A 23830-nucleotide genomic window follows, 5' to 3' on the forward strand; every position below is an offset into this window, starting at 1 on the left:
TTCAATTAATTAAACGAATCAAGCTGGATGTTGATGTAAATCAATTAATTAGAGAAATGATTAAGTTAATGATGAACCGTAACTTGTCTTTCGCGTCAGCTGATGAAATCGGACAATTGTCTTTAGTGAAAAATGCACTCAAAGAATTCAAAATTGTTATAAATCGTCACAGCATGAAACGCTACATTCAACTTGCGTGTGAAAATATTTTTTCGCTCATAAGAGAAGAAACTGAAAATGTTCTTGTCTCGTTGATGTTTGATAGTGCGTCGCGATATGGAAGAAACGTGTTTGGAGTTAGCTGTAGATATGTGAAGGACGGGCAAATAGCTGACAGAACCTTAGGCATACTTACTCAAGAAAGTCGACAGTTTGGCGAAATTTTAGCTGCTCAGTTAGAAAATGTAATTGGAAAAATTGGAAAATGTGCTAATGATATCTACGCAACTTGCACAGATCAAGGAAAAAACATGACGAAGGCTTCAAAAATTCTTCAAAATGCACAAGTTCAAATGAAAGTGATCCTTGAAATTTATGGTGACGAATTTATAGATTTCGAAGACGAGGAAATTGATATTGGCGCTTTAGAGAATGAAGAAGGGAATTATAGTGAAGCCCAAACTGTTTGTGTTGAAAAATCAGTTGGATCGTTCTGTTCAGCCATGTTTTGTGGCGCACATGTGTGTCAGCTAGCTGCTAAGGACGTAACATCAATGTTTGAAGATGCATTAAATAACATCAGAAAAGTTGCTATCGAATCCAAGAAAGTAGCATATATTCAAACATTTAAAAATCTAAAAAAACCTCGTGTAGACATTGAACCACGCTGGGATTCCACGTTTTTGATGATAGAAGATTTCCATACCAACGCAGAAGCATATCAAAGGCTAAGACACGACCAATTAAAATTAAATGATGCTTCATGGAGTTTAATAGATGAATATTTCGATGCATTTTTACCAATACATTCGGCTATGATGGATTTTCAATCCGCAAAATTATCAATTAGTGAATTCTACGTTCGATGGATTCAAATGAAAATAGGAATTGAGGACGTTCCAGCAGGTGATTTGGGATTAAAAATGCTACTGACCAACGCAATCAATACACGAGAACAAGTTTTTTTTAAATGTGAAGCATTTATTGCTGCTTTAGTTATGGATCCTAGATTTTGCTTTACATCGGGTCATCAACTGTTTAATACAGAAATGTTGAATAGAGGAATTATACAGCTAATCAAAATTCATCAAAAACTTTGTACTCAACGAGAACAATCAAGTTTTTCATCAACAGAAGAATCCATACAATTAAATGCGTCATATTCCTCAAATACTTCTGAAGAGATGATTCCTATGAACTCAGAAGAAATTTATGCTGAAAAAGTACGCCGTTTCATTGAATATACTGGAGGAGGAACCAGACAAGATATTGCTAATGCAGCTTTAGAGTCAGATCAAGATATTCGTCAATTAATTTTAAAATGGACTCTTAATGAACCGCGAGTGTCATTAGACGTTGAATTCAACATTCTTGCGTACTGGAAGAAAAACCAGAAAACAAAATGGAATCGGCTTTATGAGATCTCGCAAGTAGTTTACGGTGCAGCGTTCTCCAGCGTAAAAGTTGAACCTGATTTCTCTGGATTCGCTTTGGTTTATAGCCATCTACGTACTCGCATTTCAAATGATTTCTTAGACTCCATCATGGTTGTAAAAAATAATCTAGATTTGATTGATAAAATAAAATTTGTTTAAAAAACTAAACGTTTCACATTTTCTATTAGTCAATTTTTTATGGCGCCCCAGTGCAAGAATCGAGTTCTGAAAACCTTTTTAGAGTCGAAACAAAAAATTTTTTTATAACGTAATAAAGTTCTTTTAGATTTTGTGTTAGCAAAGTACTTGACAAAATTCTAGCACAAAAAGTCAAAGTTAATTTTGAGAATAGATTAAACTGCCGTGATATAAAAATCTACAACTGAATTGCATTTGGGTCAAAAGACTCCAGCATCAAGAGTTTTTTTAATGCGGCTAGGAAATTCGTTTTAATGTCTCAAACGTGGAAGCGAGCATTCCAAGTCGTCATATTTTAGTCGTTTTAATTGACAATTAAATTCAGTGTTGCCAACATTTTTTACATGTGAAATTCCAAAATCGTGAATGTAAAATGCCATAATAATGCCCTTTTTCATATCGCGGCTGTTTCAAAACGATTCTGTCACTTTATTTTGAACAAATTTCATCAATGAAATCAACTAGTTAATCTTCGGATCGGAAGTCAAAAGTTGTTTTTTATTATCCTTAATAATTCTTGAGGAGCAAAAATTGATTTCATCTTTTTTTCCAAAACAAATACTTTTTCAAGAACTTAAATTTTTCTGTGTCAAAATGCCAAAATAAAGGTAAAAGGCCACAAAATACAACTGGATAAAAAAAAAGAAGCCAATTTTCCAAATATTAGCAACCTGTAATGCCATGTGGATTGTTGAGGAGAGCAGACAAATATTTGATTCTAAGGCATTTAATTGCCATTTTAATGGCTTGCGTTGTATCATTTACAATCTGAAAAGGGATATTTTCTCTTTAAAAAACGTGTAAGAGAAAAAAAAATTTTAACAACCAAACATTATCATTGATATTTGTTTTATTTGAAGTAAATTTTCGGTTAAGATCACTACTCTTCAAAAAACGATTCTGACGGTTCGATTAAATTAAAAGATAAACGTTGGCCAGATATTTTCTTACGGCTAAAATTGTATTCTAACCGCTTCTTTAAATTGTCGTTCGTCCTGTGGTTAATCTATTTTAACCTGAAACGCCGCGCTGGTGAAAAACTATATTTTTAATAAGGTTTGCTTCGACCATAAATTATTCGACCTATCATGGAACGGATATAAATATTCTGACAATGAATTATTTTCTATTTTTATTATGTTGCAGACGATTAGATCGTAGAATTTATGCTGTAAATGGTTCGACCCTTTAAAAGTTCTACTTTCCTTTCTACTTAACATAATTTCTAGTGCGGCACAGGACGCGATATAATAAAAACCACATTCAATAATAAAAACTAAGTTTGAGACTAAGTTTTTACATTCTAACAAGGGGAAATCGAAACTTTTGTTTTACTCGTCAAATTAATCTAAAATGAGCAATAAAGTTGTACGATTTTTTCTTCTAAAATAAGAAACAGCAAATGTCTCAGACAAAATTATGTTAAAATATGTGGATAGAAAATATTTCAGACATAATTTGTCGGGCGGAAAAGGTCTCGGCCTAAAATTATGTCAAAGTAAGTGGACAGAAAAATGTTTCTGACATAATTTATGTCGGCAGAAAATGTCTCTGACATAAAATTATGTCAAAGTAAGTGGACAGAAAAATGTTTCTGACATAATTTATGTCGGCAGAAAATGTCTCTGACATAAAATTATGTCAAAGTAAGTGGACAGAAAAATGTCTCTGACATATTTTATGTCGGCAGAAAATGTTTCAGACATAAAGTTATGTCAAAGTAAGTGGACAGAAAAATATATCGGACATATTTTATGTCGGCAGAAAATGTTTCAGACATAAAGTTATGTCAAAGTAAGAGGACAGAAAAATAATTCTGACATATTTTATGTCTATGTAAAATATGTCTAAAAATATGTCGACAGATCTGCCAGACATATTATGCCGTAACAACTCTGCTGCTAACAAAGAAAAATTAAAAAAACAAACAAAAAAAAAAAAACATTGTAAACCCTTTTTTGCAAACTTAAACATTATTTCTTCAAAAAAAAATTATTAGCAAACATTTTTTAAAAATTCACAAAACTCTACAATATTTTGTTCTTCCATACCACTTAAATGCATCATCTGATAAATCTAAAATAAAAAAATGTAATGAATAAGTAAATAAATAAGAAAAACATTACATACAAAAAATGAAAATCCATGAACCTTATAGAGAAAAGCTGTAATGATTTACCAGAGGAGTTGTAAAATATTAACATTTTATGTTAGCTTTTACAAAATAATTCATGCTGGAACATCATGATTCCAGAATATTTATAGCAAAATCATGTAGTAAACAGCGCTAAAGACAAAAAATCAAATTGAGATAAATCAAATTGTATATATGGCAAAATAATTTGTATTGACTTTTAGATTATTGATTTTTAATAAAACTACCTATCCATTTTTAACAATAGACACCAACATGAAGATAAGCCAAATTTCTACTAACTCAAAAGATAACAAAAAAAGATAACAAAAAAACATCACAGCAACAGCACACAACAATAGCACACACCATAAGTTAATATAATATATGTAGATAATAACTTAAGTAAGATAACATTCTTATATAACAAAACATAAGTAACAACATTACGCAAAATGTTATTAAAATACATTATTATGTATTTTTAGAATAATCTTTAATAATAAAGGCTTGACAACAGCTAGACCTAAAGCAGTAACAGTTTGACACTAAACACCATCGTGTAACCCTCTGTTAAAAGTACATCACTTGGCTGGCAAAGTTGACAAATCTTGCTCTACACGTTTACCAAGTAACATCACTTTGAAAACACGGAAACAACATAATATAAACATATGTACCAACTATAAACACAATAAATATGTTTAAATATGTATATAAGGTTAAATATATATACCTCATATACATATTTAAACAAATTTTTAAAACAATTATATAACACATATCAACACATACACAAACAATAAAAAAACACTTTACATTATTTTAAAAACACATTGATAAAACAGCTATAAGTGTGCAAATAAAAATTTTAAAAATGATGCCAGAAAATTAAAAAAAGATACAAAATATATATTTACAAACAATACTCTTTACCTTCTTTTTTTTTTTCATAAGAACTGTAATCCTCACAACAAAATTTAACCTTTACATACAATAACATATGACATGCCATGTCAGTGTTGGCACAAAATTTTAATTTATTTTTCTAAATTTTCTAAAAAAGAACAAAAATAATTAAAAGCATCACAGAAATTTCAAAGTAGTAATAACCATTTTATGGAAGTAGCATTAGTGTAACTTTAAATAATATCCATACCCCTATTTTCTTTCTAAAAATTAAAATAACAAAAATAAAAATGCTGAAAGAAAAGCTAAAACAAACAAAATACAAACGATTTAAAAGATTAAAATCCTTTCTACTTTTTCTGATAAAAATTTAAATCCTTTCTACTTTAGCTAATAAAAATGTATATATAACTATTTTATATACTTACTTCAATTATAATATGATCTTAACGATTATCATTTCTCTTAACATGATTCTTTATGTAATATATCTAAACTAATGATTAGATTTCAAAAGGAAAAAAGTTTCAACTCGCTGAAGAGATCTTCTCCAATGGCCGCGTGCATTTAGAGAACGCGCTTTTTCAAAGCCTAGTAACTAATGACGAAACGACGTTAAACATTAAACGTTAAACGTTAAACGTTTCTGTGCTAATTATATTAAGAAGATGCATTATCCTCTAAAGGAGTAAGCTTTAAACCTAGGAACGCTCAGTTTACGCATTTCGTTTTCAGTTTCAACAATGAGGTATGTAATGGATTATTGCAAAAAGCAATTAATGTAATTTCTTATTTTAAAGACTCTATTAGACAAGACTTGAAATTGACGAAATTAGAAAAGCAATTGACAGTATTTGAGCAGCACTATTATTTTCATGATAGCTCTTCTTCTTATTCTAGTGGAAGGGCAAGTTGGCCAAGTCGTTATAGTCCTTTAGGTACAGATTATATTTTTAATGCTGATTTTATAAGAAAGATTTTAAAAAATTCGATAAATTTAAGATTTTTAAAGCATATAAAATCAAACCAGAAAATCCTATTCCCGACATGTTACATGCAGATGGAGATGGTGACTGTATGTACAATTCTATATTAGCAGGTATTAGACAATTACCAGCTGAAATTAATGGAGATAAATTACCAGACATTACTCAAATTCACTTAACTCAATTAAAAAACATAGTAGCTAATCAAATAGAAGCCAATCAGGGTCATTATTTTGACCTAATAGCTTTTCAAATTGCAGATAATATAAGGCATAATGAACTAGCGGGATATCCTGAAAGTATGAGAGTTCAGATGCAAATTTTAGCAAATACTTATCTTGCAAGACAAAACATACAAGCTGTAGAACATTCAATACAACAATTTATTAAAGGTGGAATTGTTGGCCGATATATAAGTTTAATGCGCAATACTGCTGATTCAGGAGGAGAAGTTATTTGGGGAGGAGCTGTCGAATTAGGGATTATAAGTAAAATATTTGGCATTCAATTTTATGTTTATAGAAGAGGAGGAGAATATTATCATATAGATAATACAAGCTTAAGTAATGCAATTAGAGTTGATCTACATTATACAGGAAATCATTATAATCTAATTTCATAACCAGGCATGCTTGCAGATAAGGGAGATATTGATTCTACAGATGTTAAGAGTATTATTTACTGTCAGATTAAAGAAGAAAGTGACGATAAACTTTATTAGGAAGCTTGTTTATTTTTAAATACTAAAAATCCAGACCAGTCAATAGGTCTAAATAATAGAACAGCTTCCTCTTCTGGTACTCTTGATCCTAGTTTATCTATGGATACTGCCTGGGATATTCTTTTAAAAGAATATCCCGATCCATTCTTAATAGACGCAGAAGTAATTATAAGAGAATAGTTGCATATTCTATCAATTGATTTTAAAAATGTGCAAAATATTGTGGTACAAATCAGGCAATTTGTGTTGGCTCGTTACAGTTACGATCTGCAGTTTTTATGAAATCATCTATATTATGAAAAAAGTGTTTTTTAGGGATATTATTAATCTCTACTTAAAGGTATTAGATAACAGCATGTAAATTTTTTTCATCAAAGTGAGTTTTAAAATTTCCATCTATGTGACTTTTTAATTTGCCCTTGACATCTGACCGAAATTGTTTTTTACTACTCCTAATCTTCGGCCCTTTGCTATTTCTTCCCTGAGGCATTTGCTGCTCAGAACTGTATTATATATATATATATACATATATATATATATATATATATATATATATATATATATATATATATATATATATATATATATTTTAAATGACGACATCTTGTATGAGAGTTGAATAAATTTAATATATGAACATCAATAAATAAGAATTCTCTCAATACTAATTTTTTATTTTATCTAAGAAATTTTCGCTTGATTATTGATACTAGCATCTTCAGCTTTAATTACAAATTATTAACTTAATTAAATTACAAACAAACTTTAACGGTAACGTCACTTTTTATTGACTTCTTTAAAGTTCGCTTTAATTGGGCTTCTTTAATACTACGTAGGTATAAAAAATATGGCGTCTAGAATTGCGTTTTTACATATTGACCGTCATCTAAATTCATACCTTCATTAGACGTTAAAAGTAGAACTCAAAAAGTTTTAAAGAAGAGTTCGAGAGGCAGTCGAAATTCAGTTCAACAAATGCGGACCTAAAAATGGAGCACAGATATGCACATGTATCAACAGCATAGTTTGTATTTATAAATTTGTTTTGTTAACAAAAATAAGGTTTTCTTTATTCACCTATACTTCGTAAATTTAAATACACACGAAATTCACATTGCTAATTGCAATACGTCACTTTTTTGACTAGCAATGCCTGTGACGTAACAACTACGAAGCTCAAAAAAAATTATACATCTTTTCTCTTTATTACTCTTATACTTTTGCGAATTTAAATGCAAATTAAGATCAACAATCTTTATATAATAAAAATGTCAGAATCGTACTTAGTTAACACAGGTAAGGTTAGGGTTAAGGCTTTTCACGATAAAATGATAAAACTTTGCATCCATTGACTTTGTTGCAATTTTTACAGAAGCTTCAAAAACCATTGTACAAAAAAGTTATCTGATCACAAACTCAAAATGCCCGAAATATAAAACAGAATAGTTCACAAACGCAGCCTATTGTTGAATCAATGTGAGGATTTGTCAATCTTTTAGATTTTTTAAACAAAAAATGGCGGGAATTTTAAGTCTTCCCAGCCCCTACAAGTAAATATGCCTATCCAATCAGAATCTTTTATTTACTGATTGATTGAAAACAGACGTAAAGAGTCAAGCGGGGTAATTACTCCCATATGGCTCCAAGCTCCAATTCAGCAGAACTTCCACTAAATTGCTTGATCGTTTTTACTTTTTAATTACAAAAAAAAGCAAATGTCGATGTTCGTTAGCAATATAATTAATAACCAACTTACAAATACCATTTTAATATGAAGTTTAATATAATAACCAATTTACAAAACCATTTTAATATGAAAGTTTAAAAATCGATTTCATGGTAATCCTCCGTAATGGCAATGAACCTGTTTCTTTCAGGATGCCACGTTCTACACGCTTTTATCCTATAACTCCATCCTACTATTTTGTTAAGGACTTTTATTTGATTAAGACTCTGACTCATCAACAGCCATTGTTATATAAAATAAAATATCTGACTGTAATCATGATGAAGTTTATTCTCAATTCAACAGAGTTTTTTAACTTGAAACGCTTTTAAGTGAAAGTTCTACAACTAAAACAAAATCATACGGATTGCAGATTTTATACCAATCTTGATAGTCTTTTAGTTCAGTTTTTCCCAGAAGCTGTAAAATAAAGAATTAAAAATTAAACAATGCTTTTCATCAGAATTTTGTTAATTCAACTCAAATAAAAAGACAGTCCAAGAAAGGAATACTTTTATATGTAAAAACATTCAATAAACTACATTATTGCCGACAGAAACTCTTTTCCATTACATGATTTGGAGGACTGTTTAAAATGGTACAATACTTCTGTAAAAATGGGTGTCTGAAACCTGAAAAATGTGGAGGTTTCAGACAAACTTCAAGCAATAGTAAAATTACCTCAATAGTAAACTTTATTATTTAATATGTGTTTCACACAATGGAGAGAAGAAAAAGTAATAGCGAGTATCTTCTGCCTGAACTAAATAATGTAAAATTACGAAGAAACTGGAAACTTCATAGTAATCAAGACAATAAAGACTTTCCTAATCACTTTCTTGATTAATAAAACATTTAAACAATGTTCAATGTTGGATTTGGAAACCTGATAACAGAAAACACACAAAAAAAGTTGGTTAGAAATATGTTTGATATAAAAACTAAAGGATGAAGAGTTATCTAAATATTATTAGCACAAAATAAAAGCAAAATAGTTCTGCTCTCTTACGAAAGAGAAAAATGAAAATGTCATTAAAGTGTGCTTTCACATCCAACAAAGCCAACAGATTCCTAAATAAAGCCTTGGTGAAGTGTTTAATGCTTGACAACTTCGGCACTACAATTTGAACTTTGTTCAAAATGATTAAACATTGTAAATCAAAGATAGCAACTTTGTTTACATCTGGTTGGAAAGTCAGAGTGGTAGAGGATCTAAAACAAAGTGTCTAAACCCTAGTTCACTATTTGGCTAAGTTAGAAAAAGATTAAATTACAGAAAGAGGAGATAAAGTGCATCTACATTTATTTTCTGCTAATTGTTCATCAGAAGACAAAAAATTTACTGTTTGAAAAGTCTTATTGAAACCATTGTTATGTTCAAAGCTGTCAAACATTTTTTCCAATCACGTATCACTGTTTTTCACCTACTGATCAAAAATTTAGGCGTATAGAAAAAGTGATATGCAAAAAAGAAACCATTCTTTCACCTCTGTAATATTACAAAAGTAAAAAGACTTGGAGAAGCTTGATTTCTTAATAAAAAAGTGCAAATTCTAAAAAGCCTAGTTTTAAGGAAAAGAAAGCAGAAATGAAGAGTAATGGCTTTCATTGAGCTAGCAGTTGGTACGAAGGACTTCTATGAAAGTGTTTTTGACAGTTGTGAGAGAATAATGCACGATGACGTTGAGGAGTTTGAAGAAAATGAACTGGTTTTTTTAAACTTAACAAAAATATTCTACCAAACAATTATTTTTTTTTCGGTATCAAAGAATATTCTTTTATTCTTGTTTTAAAATGAGGTCGTTACAATTTATGTACAAAAATAACATTAACATTAAAACAAATTCAAATGAACTTGTGTCCCATAGTCAAAGGCTCATACATTAGTAACGTCTCTGCCACGTACGAATGGATGAATTTTAAAATGTTACAAATATATGCAATCCCGGAAAGTGTCTTCGATTCTTACTAACACTCTAAAAAAAATCCGTTGTATACAACGAATTGGGTAACAGATCAATCCGTCGCTATTGCACCAACGGCTTTTCCGTTAATTTAACGGATTAAAGTTTTAACGGATTAAAGTTCGTTGATATTTTTTCGATAAAACAATCCTTTTAAATAAAGGAGTTATTACGTCAGTGCATCAAATTATCCGCTGTTTTTATTCAGTTAAAATAATGTTATTGTAGGGAATAATCAGTTAAAATCATTCCATTATAATTAAAGATGAACTAAGTCACATAGTATTGTAATTTGATAATAAAATAATCCTTACATTTTTTAATATATGGATTGTTTTGTTATGATATTCTTAATACACATTGGTTCTTACCATTATAAATGTAATAATTACCACCCATCTGATACAAGCAGTACTAATTATACAAACTAACATGGTTGGGAGAAATATAGTGCTCAATTTGTTAGCAAACTTCAAAAACTCTTTAACTGGATATTCAAAACTAATCAAATATTTGTAATAATGTAATTCAGTACACAAACTTTTAATTACAATCAAAATAGTCTTTAAATATATTTTTAATAATCATTATATTTGAAGTTATAAAACATCTGTATAAAACACACACACACATATACACAATAGATGTTTAAACTAAACCAATTGTTAACAAACTAGGTTTTAGGTTTTAATGCTGCTGTTCTTAGTACATGTTTCACGCTTCAATTCCAGCAATGTGTTGTCAATTCCTAAAGGTAAATATAACATAAAATACAATAAAGAAAATATGGAACCTAAATTATATAAATAGTATAAAACGAAAATAAAATTTTAGAAAGTACCTTTAAGAAATATTGCTATTGCTATTTCCTGATTTATAATCTGATAATAGAAATTTTTTTATTTTATTTATTTCCGATACCATTTTCTAAAGATAAAGTTCAATGCAACAACTAAATAATATCTTTAATAAAAATGTGTAACAAAAGATAATCTTATCTGATAACTGAAAGGTTCTATAATTTCCACATACTTCAAAACCAGTTAGGAACAAAATAAAAAAAAAGGTCTCCAACTTAAATAACAATAAATTAAAACAAAAATAAATAAGCTCACCAAAAGAGATGCAAATAACAATATGAAAATTTCAATTTGATACCACATCCCTCATGTCTAAATAGTAAATTCTAAACGAATATAAACAAAGCATACATAAACTTAGTTGTACCTAACCTAAATAAATCCCAATCAAAAGAAATGCAAATCAAAATCTAATTTTTAATTTTACAACTTAAACTTACAGCGTGATATTGCATACCATGTGTCTAAAATAGCAAATTATAAGGATATAAACAAGCCATATAAAGATCATTGTGTAAATAACCAATTAGTTCATACTAAAACTGTGTTACTACAAAAAAAGCTGGCAAATTAAAATTATTGCAACAAACCTTTTATCTACAATGTAAATGTGATTTAAAGATCCTGTAAACAAAAAATATTGTTAACAACTCATTTTTTACAATATTTGTCTGATGTTACTGACAAATTTATTTTTAAAAAAATACAATAACAAGGAACAGATAACTGTAATACATGAACATAATTAAACCATTGTAAGCTGATGTCCATGTAAGTCCTTAACTTGCTTAAACTACATATTAAAGCTAAAAACATATAAGATAATAATACAAATATTGAAAATTTTAACATATCTATATATTTTTTTATAGTTAAATGATTATAGAAAAAAAAATTCAAAACTTTATTATTTTTTATGTAAAGCACTTCAATATGCTGACAAATAAAACTCTAACAAACAAGATTTTAAAAAAAATTTATCAAAAGAATATCTTTTTTATTTTCAAAAGTTTATATATATATATATATATATATATATATATATATATATATATATATATATATATATATATATATATATATATATATATGTATGTATATATATGTATGTATATGTGAATATACATACATATATGCATGTATATGTATGTATGTATAGCTATTATAATGTTATAATAGCTATTTGAGCTATATCTTATCTCTCTTAAATGTCTGTTTTATAAGTGTTACTTATAAATTTTTGTAAAGTTCTACTTTTGCTATGTGACTAGTTTTTTCTGATGTTTTTCTCTTGTCTTTTCTTTATATTATTTAGGTCATTGCGTTTTATTAGTGAATTACTATTTGCAATGTGTTTTTTGTAATATCCTTAACACAAAATATATATATATATATATATATATATATATATATATATATATATATATATATATATATATACAACAGACAACTAAACATGAATAAATTCCATAACATATCAGGGTATCCTTTCTTAGAACACCCTTCCGTACACCCTAAAAACAGATTTTATCCTTATATCCAAGAATCTGTTCTTCACTCCATCATTTTTACCTAAAAAGTTACGCTTAACTTTATTCTTTACCTCTATAACTTTTTTCTTTATGTTTATGTACATATTATAAGTTCTATTTTTTTTTACATGTGCATATATGTATGTATATGTGAATATACATACATATATGCATGTATATGTATGTATGTATAGCTATTATAATGTTATTATAGCTATTTGAGCTATATCTTATCTCTCTTAAATGTCTGTTTTATAAGTGTTACTTATAAATTTTTGTAAAGTTCTACTTTTGCTATGTGACTAGTTTTTTCTGATGTTTTTCTCTTGTCTTTTCTTTATATTATTTAGGTCATTGCGTTTTATTAGTGAATTACTATTTGCAATGTGTTTTTTGTAATATCCTTAACGCAAAATATATTATATATATATATATATATATATATATATATATATATATATATATATATATATATATATATATATATATATATATATATATATATATATTAGGTACGTGGACTGATTTTTTAAAACTGAGCATATACTAAAATGTTATATATCATTAGAAAACCCTTCAATACAGTATTTTAAAGGTGAAAAAACTATTTAAAACGAACAATTTAAAAAAAAGTTTTGACGTTTTTACTACCAAATTTTCGATATATAGATTTATTAAAGAAATTGGTACCAAAAAATTTTTTTTTTCACTGAAATTGTTATAACTTTGTCGAATCTTATCCAAATGCCTAAACCTTGGTACCAAAAGTTATATGTAAGAGTAGGCTACAAGTTCACATAAATCTATAGATAGAAGGGGTGTATAGAGGGCCAGAGGGGGGAACCGGAACACCATCGTAACCTTAAAAAATACAAGTTTTTCACACGAAAGAGTGTTTTTCTGATAAAATATCTTTATATACAAAAAGTTAATCTAATTTGCTTCCATTCCATTTCCAAATATTAGTGGTTATTTTTAGATTAAAGGGTGGACGTCTTTGTTATGTTTTAACACCCTCGTAATGAAATGTTACATTCTTAAACATATTTAAACCTAAAAAACACATATTGAATTTTGTGTTAAAAAGTTTAAATTATATTTTCTTACTTTACATCATATACAAGTGGTGTATAAATTGACATTAGGGGCGGGGCATGTGCCACGCCTAACGCCTCGCCCCCCGCTCCCCCCCCCCCCCCGCCAAGTCTTATCCAACCTAAAAAAAAATTTTTAAGTATATATGAATAAAGGTTTTAAATAGAGTTTATGGAAAAAGAAAAATAAGTATTCAAGATTATTTTACTATGTTAGTTAGGGAAGGGGCATGTGCCACGCCTAACTCCCCACTCCAATTTTTATTTAAGCTTGAAAATGTTTTTAAATTGTGTTTATTTATAAAGAGAGGCATTACCTTACAAATCTTACCACATTACAAGATGCAAGTTGGAGTATCCACCCTAAAAATAAGCTAAAGATAGAATAAATTTAAAAATTTCTAAAATACAAAATATAATAAATTTATGTCTTGGCTTTTAGTAAATGATATTATTTAAAATTCCAATAATGAAACTAAATAAATCATTTTTAACAATAGACACCACGTGAAGGTAAGCCAGAGCCGTCTATCAAAAATGTTTTGCAAGCTACACAACTTGCTGCACCATATTTGCAAGCTACAAAACTTGCGGTACTCTGTCGGTAATCTTCAAATATACAAAAAACAAAAATATTTTATATAATATATTTTATATATATTCAAATATTTATATATATATATATATATATATATATATATATATATATATATATATATATATATATATATATATATATATATATATATATATATATATATATAGAGAGAGAGAGAGAGAGAGAGAGAGAGAGAGACAGAGACAGAGACAGAGACAGAGAGAGAGAGGAGAGCAGGGTTGGTTGTCACGCGGGGTTGGTTGTCACAATGTTTATTACAGGAAATGTAGATAAGATTTTGAAATTTAAAATCATAAAATCAAAATGCTATATAAAAAAACATTTTCACTGTAATTTTCAGCTTTTTTTAGTGTGTAGAAAAGAAGTTATTTGTTTTTATAGGTTTTTGATATGCAAAAGTTAAATTTTGCTCACTTAGAAATTTTTTTTTACCAAACGAAAATTATTTATGTGTACTTTGAATGTACATTTTTAAAGTTTTTTATTCATTTGACTAACTTAATCCACAAAAAATTCTCATGAAATTCACACGCTTTTAGGTAAATTTACAGGTGCCTTGTAACTTACATAGAAGAGGTTGCTTGTCACAAAATATATGGGGTTGGTTGTCACAATTGCCTCGACTCCGTGTGCTGCAAACTAAACGCCGCTTTTAGATATTCCATGTTTACTTGTCAGTATTATTGAGGAATATTTTAATGTTTAAGATATTATTTAAAAATCTAAAGTCAATGTGTTATATTTGTTTAGCTAAAAATCTATAATCTAAATAATTTTTATTTCAATGTATATAACTTTAAAATTTCCTAGAAAAAGGAATACAGAAGTTCAACTGTTTGTTGTTTTGTTTGTACATTGTTTATATATATATATATATATATATATATATATATATATATATATATATATATATATATATATATATATATATATATATATATATATATATATATATATATATATATATATATATATATATATAAAATGTCTTCTGCAGACATTATTTGCAAATATTTTTCTTTGCTTAGTAAAAAACATGGTACGAAATTTTATAAGAAAAACTAATAGAGGTTATACTTTTGGAGATGTCATTTTGTGTGCTATTAAAGATGTAAAGCTTAATAACATTTCTATTAGATTAGCAGCAAAAAACCATGGCATTAATTACAAAACATTAACACGTTACTGTAAAAAAATTATTATTTCTAACCCATCACATGGTTCTATAACAGATCTAATTGACAAAAATCAAAACTCCACCTGCATGAACATTATAGGATACAAAAGTCAACAGATATTGCCAGACAAAGTAGAAAAAGAACTTGTCATGTACCTGTTGCGAGCAGCAGAAATTTATTTTGGTTTAACTCCTACCGAAGTAAAAAAGCTTGCTTTCCAGCTTGCAGTTAAAAATGATTTAAAAGTTTCCAATTCTTGGATTGTAAAGGAACAAGCCGGTAAGGATTGGTTTAAAGGATTTATAAAGCGCCACCCAAATATTTCCATAAGGCAATCTGAAGCTACAAGTTTAAGTCGAGCAACAAATTTCAATAAGCAAAATGTTGCATTATTTTTTAGCAATTTGCAGCACTGTATCCAAAACTACTTGTTCTCACCAAATGGCATTTGGAACATGGACGAAACTGCTGTAACTACTGAACAAAGACCAAAAAAATTTGTTGCCAAAAAAGGATTGAAACAATAAGGAGCCATCACGTCAGCTGAAAGAGGAACTCTGGTAACATTAGCATGCACAATAAATGCTATTGGAAATAGCATTCCACCTTTTTTTATTTTTCCTCGTAAAAACTTCAAAAATTATTTCCTAATAGGAGCATCGACAGGAAGTGCAGGAGATGCCAATGCAAGTGGTTGGATGAAAGAAGAAAACTTTGTTAAATATCTACAACATTTTGTAGGCAACACAAAATGCACTAAAAAAAACCTTGTTTATTGTTGCTTGACAATCATGAAACCCATCTTAGTATTGAAGGTTTAGATGTGGCAAAAAAAAATGGAATAGTAATGCTTATCTTTCCACCGCACTGCACGCATAAGTTGCAGCCCTTGGACAGGGCAGTTTACAGTCCCCTCAAAAACTATATAAATACTGCTATGACTTCATGGTTGGTAATAAATCCTGGAAAAACCGTTACAATATATGATATTCCAAAAATAGTAAACATTGCATTTCCGAAGACTGTATATCCCCACAGTATTTTAAGTGGTTTTGCTGCAACAGGCATTTACCTATTAAATCCTTATATTTTTACTGAAATTGATTATTGTCCTAATTATGTAACTGATCGCCCTGACCCACCTTGTTTACAGCTTGATTTAAATAAAAAAAACTGTGAACCTTATTCAATGCAACCAGAACCAGCAAATAAAAGGTTTAAAGAATCTATTCAGATACCAGATAATCAGGTTGACATAGCAGCAGAAGATCCAATTGTATCAAATAAAACCTCTAATCAGGACCCAATCACTCCATTAGTTTTAAAAAATTCAATTATACTACCTGAGAGTACTAGGCCTCTGCCTAAAGCAGGTCCAAGGTTAGCGTCAAAAAAAGGTAGGAAAAAGCGTTCATCTATGATTCTTACTAACTCACCTGTCAAAGAAAGGCTTGTTAATTATAAAAAGAAGAAAACTAGTTAAAAAAAATATTACAAGAATCGTCAATCATTTATGAATGGAAGTAAAAAAGAATTGATAAAGTCAAATTTTGCCAAAAAAAATTTCTAGTCTTAAATTCCTCTAAAGATGAAGAGTATCTATGCATCTATTTATAGAGTTATATATTATATATATATATATATATATATATATATATATATATATATATATATATATATATATATATATATATATATATATATATATATATATATATATATACACACACACACAATTTCCATACCAGTAGTTGCTGGTATGAAATTTTTAACAAAGTTTGTGTATTAATACACAAACTTTATAATAAAAATTTCACAAGACAAAACTTACAGAAAAATCATTTTTTAAATTACACACGTCTGAAGATTATCATTTGAATAGCATAACATACCACAGACTACTTATTAGGGTTATTAGCGAGAATGAGTTTCATCATTCTTTTAATGGCATCATTTAATTAGCTTCCACCAATATTGGATACAATACTGAAAAAAGTATCAAGTTGAATTAAATTAGTAAATGATTGAATTATGTATATACTATTTTACAGCCAATTACGTTTGCTAATGCAACATTTTTCAAAGACATTGTAATAAAGAGTAAATATTAAAAACAACTTGATTTTCCCTATACAACTTAGAAAATGTAACCACAAGGTATTTTAAGAGTTGTTCAGCAATGGCAATACTTTTGACAATAAATTTGGGCTCAGCAATATCGTTATGGCAACAGACAAATCAAGGAAGCTTGAACATATGGTGTCTTTTAAAATAGTTTTTAAGACAACAGGCCCAGTGTACAATAAATATTGTCTTAATTCAATAGCTTTCGATTTTTTATATTCTGAAAGAGATCGTGGTTTTCTTGAAAACTCTCTGAGGATGTGTTTAAGTATAAATGCTAAGTTCTTAGATATCATAGATAACTGTCACTGAGATAGCTTATAATTCCCACGTGGTCCATGAATCCACTGAAATAAAGCCTGCGCATCACACCTAAACACACAAGGTGCATATATTCCAAAGAAATTCTTTAGCCATACCTCAACATAAATGTTTTTATGGCGAAGTACTTACATGATGGTCAGAATAAAGACGCTCAGTAAAGGTTAGGTCTGTAATTGGTGATGCTTCTAAATTGGGCAGTGTTACTTTGTTACACCATTTTCCACGCTGCATGCATCTCTCACATGAGTTATAACCAGAGTGAGGCCTAATGCATTTATTAAAAGCCCTTGCTGGTGCATCACATATTACAGCATTAATCTTCACTTTGTAAGTTTTATAATTAATTAGAAAACCATTTGCTTTAAACTCTTCATTTCTGAAACAAAATCATTCAGATATTCATCAAGAGGTGTAGGTTTTTTCCACTTAATGGACACCCTTTCAGTGAACCAAGAATTGCCCTAAGAGAAATTGAATTCCTATTAAACAGAGGTATACCATCAATATTAATATGAATATGCAAAAGGTCAACTACAGAATCAGGCTGCTTTAATTTTCAAATATAACGCAGCCAATACTGCAACCCAAAGTAATAATATTCTCCTGCAACAATATGGAGAATATAATTTATTACTAAATTATAAACAACGACTGGAATAGACGTACATATATTTACAATTTGCTGAATACTTAAAAGAGTTCTTGAGTCATTTTCTTGTCATCATTTTCATTAATTTTCCAATCGTCCCTACTATAATAAAGATCAACACTAGATTTATTATCAATACTATCAGAAATCTTTTCTGAAAACTCGCTTTGAGAACTTAACCTATTAAAAAAAGTTATAGGTTTATTTTGCTTTTCATGAGCATTTGCATTTTGATCAAATTTTTTTTCTTGATTTACAAAAACTTTTATCATCCACAGTTCTATCTAACATGGAAATACTAGCACAGTTCTCATTTTTCATACATAGCTCGGTAACTATTATTGAAACTTTAAATTAAATTTTCTTCGTTTTGTTCTATCTAAACACAACTTGAAATCATCATAAGATGTTGCCATTATAATCTTTAACTTTACTTAATATTTTCCATTTACAACTGTTGTTTAAAAAAATTTAATATAAATAAGAAACAAAAGAACACCCCACAATTCTTTGAAAAACAAAAGTAATTAAAAGACACTATGCTCTCAAAATACATACGGGAATCAAGAGATTAAAAAATTAATGATTATATACTGAACTGGTCCATTCTTAAAACAGCACCTGCATATAATGATATTTGCAAAAGATGTATACCATACCTAAAAGAAAAATTTGACACATGCAAAACCAAGAATGTTTATTAAAAAAAAAATTAGAATTAATATCTAAATGTAGAAAAGAAAATAAGTTTCTTTTGAAAAACAATAAAAACAAATAAATCTATAAAATACTAATAGTCCTATTAAAAATAAAAAAAGCAGGTTTCGACTCTTCACTGTTTGCTCAGAAATTTTATTAAAAGGTAGGTAATACAAACTAAGTAGTGCCACAAAAGTTTAAACGATTTTACTTAGGATCAATTATTTGCTAACTAACTGGCTTATCCGCTGCGAAAATTTTTTTTTATTTTTAAATGAAGTTAAAATGAGTGGTTTACAATCAAAAAATTCATCACAACATCATCACGCAGCTTTTAATTCATTAAAAATCAAATTGAAATATTGTAAATTTCAAATTAATTTCAATTGCATGCAAATGGGTTGAAAATCAATTTCTAGTAAGATCAAGTGGCAAGTTATTTGTATGGTGAGGACAAAAAAATTACACAAACGTTCAAACAGGCAAAATACTTCTTGCGAATCTTGCGTTCGAAAAACCATCAAAACCTGGGAACTTATCAAGGACGTCTCCGACATTCCGCGTACTGGGAGACAATCCAAACTCAGCAACCGTGAGAAAAGTGGTAAATTCAGAATGAGCAGAGAAAACCCCAGACTCAGCTACAAAAAGCTAGCAGAAATCTTCAACGAGTCAAAAAATAAAAGTTTGCAGAGAACTCGTTAGACGAACATTGTTGGACAAAGGTATTGGAACGTACATAGCTGCTAGAAAACCTATTCTTTCAATCACGGATAAACGTAAACGACGAGTGTGGTCCAAAGAAAGGGTGGACTGGTCTGTAGAACAGTGGGCAAAAGTTGTTTGGAGTGATGAAGCTAATTTTTAAGCCGTAAACCGCAAGGGAATAATCTATGTCAAAATATTTACTGAGAAATATTCAGAGAGGTTTTTGAAACATCGTCGAAAAAGCGGTGGAAGTTCGGTTGGCATCGGGGATGTTTTTCACACAAAGGTATATGCTTCTGTGAGCTGTACGAAAGCCGAATTAATCAATACACCTACAAGAACACATTGTAAACGTGTTTAGTTCCATCAATCAGACACTTGTATGGCAGAAACAAGCAACTTATCTTACAACAAGACGGGGCTTCAGCTCACACAGCTCATTCAATCAAAGAATAACTTTTCAAAAAAAAGTTCAATGTAATGCCTTGTTGCCCTAGATCACCAGATCTCAACACAATTGAAAATATTTGGTCCTGGATCGACAATCAACTGACATACCATGAAATTCAATCAACTCAGCATTTGAAGCAACTTTTGAATGAGTATTGGGTGAAGGTACCTCTCGTGATGTGCATAAAATTAGTTGAATTAATGCATAAGCGAGTTTATCTTTGCTATAAAAGTAAAGGAGGACACTGTAAATATTAATTTTTCTTCTTTTTTTTCATTTTTTATTCGAATGTTGAAATTCGTTTAAACTTTTCCGCTTCTTATTCTTAACTATTTTTTTCTAACTAAATATTAAAATTTTTATAATATGTTCATGTTCATTTTAAAGCTTATTACTTTTCCTTTAATAAATAAAAAAAATTAATTCGTATCATTTTACCGTTTTTTTTTTATTAAACAAAAATCAAACATACTTGATAAAAATTCTGCAATCGTTTAAACTTTTGTGAATAGCTGTATAATCAATTCCTATAGTTACGTCTAATTATATGGATTCACATGTATATTGATATAACTTGATACAGTCGTATTGATAATATAAACATTACATGCATATAAAAAGGTGTTAATAGTTTTACTTTATTTTATTGTCTCAAGTCAAACACCACGAGTCAAACTGTTGACTCACAGTCAGACGGATTCATACTTGTACAATTTTTCACAGTAGATGTAGATTACATTCACTTTTGAGCTGATTTTTCAGACTCTCAAAAAACTTCTGCTTACAATGTGTTCCAGACCTTTTGATCTGCTATAAATCATGCGCCAGCATTTTGTTAAGCACCGGTGAAATGTGCTCATAGACAGTCAACCCTCCTTCACGCTTCATCCATGTAAACTAAATAAAAACTTATAATTGACTGAATAGTTGAAAACTGGGAACCTTAAAAAAAAAATGTTGCAACAAGACACAATCATAAAAAAACAAATAAATCATCTCATCACAATAAACAGCAGAAAAATAACTCACATCAAATAAATTAAGAGATGTTCTTATGCAATCAGACTAGAATTAAATGAAAATGATATTATTAAATGAAATATACTTTGACGATGAAATTTAGAAACTGATAACATATATTTATGTATGAATAAAACCACATTAAAGAAGTTTAATAGTCAATAACGTACATTTGAGAGTGGAGACGTCAGAATTTTGTTTTCACTTAAACTTTAACTTAAACAGAAGTATAACAGCAAGGAAATGAAGAGATGAAAAATGACACTTGGATTCTTCTTTGCGAACACAACGTTTCAATTCTACTTTTTTTGTTATAAAAAAAAACTCTTCTCGACAAAAAACGTCAATATATGCTTTATGCAGTTTCTTCCGCGAAATTCAATTACAAACCATTTTCATAAATCGTGCTTTCTGAATGGTGCAAATTTGATCTTTTAATTCCTTTTTTTCCGAGTTTTGAAATTCCAGAAAATTTGAGCCGATTTCGGACCAGCCCGAATTTAGCCCTAACCCACCCCTTATTAGGATCTGCCCTAAACACCCCCTAATTTTAAAAAATCATCAAAAATATGTTAACTTAGTGCAGAAAAAAAATGTAAGCTAATGTTTTTAAGGTTTGATAAATAAGTTCTTTGAGAAAATTCGCCCTTTAGGTGGTAATATGGTCAAAACTCTAAAATCGTTTATTTTAACCAAAAAATATTGATTTTTTCAGATAATATTAAAAAACTCATAAAACATTTAAAAAAAAAAATAAAATTTCACATTTGGACCCATTTTTTGGGTCCCAAGACCTAAAAAGTTCAAAAAGCGCTGCTATAAATATTGAGACAGTGGTAGATGCTATAAAACTCAAACTTTTACTGTTTACTTATAAAATATCAAAGAACTCATGGCAGCAAAATTATAAAGTTAGCTTAAAGCACCAAGGAGATACAGCATATACAACTAATGGGTCAAAATTTACCCTAAAACAGCCCGTTTTTGGAGCCCATAACTATGCAAAAAAACAATGTTAAAAAAACAGATTGCTTCAGTGAGTTAATCATATATGTTATTATAACTGTACAAAATTTTAAAGCATCATAACATATAGTTCTCAAGTTATTTATCGCAGCGTGCTAATACTATGCAATTCTAAGAAATCAGCAATTTAATTCAATAAACATTTAAAAAAACAAATTAAAATATCAAATAAGCTCTCTTTTTTTTCTAAAGATTTCTAATCACTGTCTAATGTATTAGCAGTGGCAAACTAAGTTTTTCATGAGTTTTATTTAACTTTTTAAGTACCTTACAGAAGTTGATTTCCTTGTGAAGAAAAATAGAAAAATTTTGAATTAAAAAAAAGTATTTTTAAAAGCAAAAACTTTGATTACCAAGTTTACCTTTTTAATTTAAATAGCTATATCAACTGGGAGATTGAAATAAAATAAAACTCTAAATACTTTAAGAGCCATAAGCTATCCCTTCTCTTTCTTCATCTTGATCACTATAGCTTTTTCGTTTTATCATAATTTGTTTCCGACATTGCTTTACTTCATCAGTGGATTTTTATGATAAATTTTTAATTTTTTTGACCTCTTTGATTGCAAAATGTAATACAGTTTTTACCAGGATTAATACCAAGCTCTTAATAAATGTTTAGCATACCAGCTAATCCTTCATTGAAGTTTCTTGTATCAACTACAATAACAGTTACTATACCATTTAAAGAGTTATGTCCTTGTTTCTGCCATGTATCACGAGAAACAGTAATATCTGAAATTCCAGTATCATCTTTTACTTGAAACTCTACACAAATATATTGCAACACAACCATTGATCATCGATTGTGTTGCAATATATTTGTATGACAGATATATTTTGTTTTAAACATCATTAAATGTGGCTTTTAAAGTGGAGGTAGTAAGTTTAAAAAACCATACAGTTTTTCTAATGCGCTGTCCTTTTCCAATTTCAGGCATTGCAATTACTGATGTAGATTTATATAAAAAAATTTTTCAGAAACTTTACATGAAACTTTTTTACTAGTATAGAACTTTGTACTCAATTAACACTCAATCCAACTTAACAGCAACAAAAACCTTAAACCTTTTTTATTTTTATGATCTATACACATGTTGATAGGCTTGCTCTCATAGTCAGGTCATGTTCCAACTAAGATAAGAATTTGTACAATATTATCAAGATCAACTAAAACATAGCTAGACTCATTATTACATTGAGGCTGTGGACTAGCTTCTTAATTGGCAATAACATTGGTGGTTGGTGTTGTAAAATTAGGTTAAATGCTTAAAGCATTTCTCTCAACTTATGGCAATTCTTTACTCACAAAA

The 23830-nt window shown here is 28.8% G+C and overlaps 1 protein-coding gene and 1 long non-coding RNA gene across 3 annotated transcripts; one reads left to right on the forward strand and one right to left on the reverse strand.

Annotated features, from left to right (window-relative positions):
• Positions 1-1754, forward strand: LOC149881506 (uncharacterized). Its single transcript, XM_090069316.1, has one exon. It carries the CDS (start codon positions 57-59, stop codon positions 1752-1754), a length of 1698 nt encoding a protein of 565 aa, XP_089925442.1. The 5' UTR covers positions 1-56.
• A 2116-nt stretch (positions 1755-3870) lies between these two features.
• On the reverse strand, positions 3871-5384 carry LOC149881507 (uncharacterized). 2 transcript variants are annotated; one of them, XR_016445630.1, is made up of 4 exons: positions 5265-5384; positions 4864-5099; positions 4454-4567; positions 3871-4080 (listed from the first exon to the last, which is right to left on the reverse strand). It is a non-coding gene; the product is annotated as an uncharacterized LOC149881507 (long non-coding RNA). The 2 variants fall into 2 exon arrangements; XR_016445629.1 differs by lacking the exon at positions 3871-4080 and having other exon boundaries at positions 4272-4567.
• Between the last annotated feature and the right edge of the window lie 18446 nt (positions 5385-23830).

Source organism: Hydra viridissima, unplaced genomic scaffold, assembly GCF_058129835.1.
Source record: "Hydra viridissima isolate aposymbiotic clone 2 unplaced genomic scaffold, HvirCarnegie_v1 scaffold_12, whole genome shotgun sequence".
Classification (NCBI taxonomy): domain Eukaryota; kingdom Metazoa; phylum Cnidaria; class Hydrozoa; order Anthoathecata; family Hydridae; genus Hydra; species Hydra viridissima.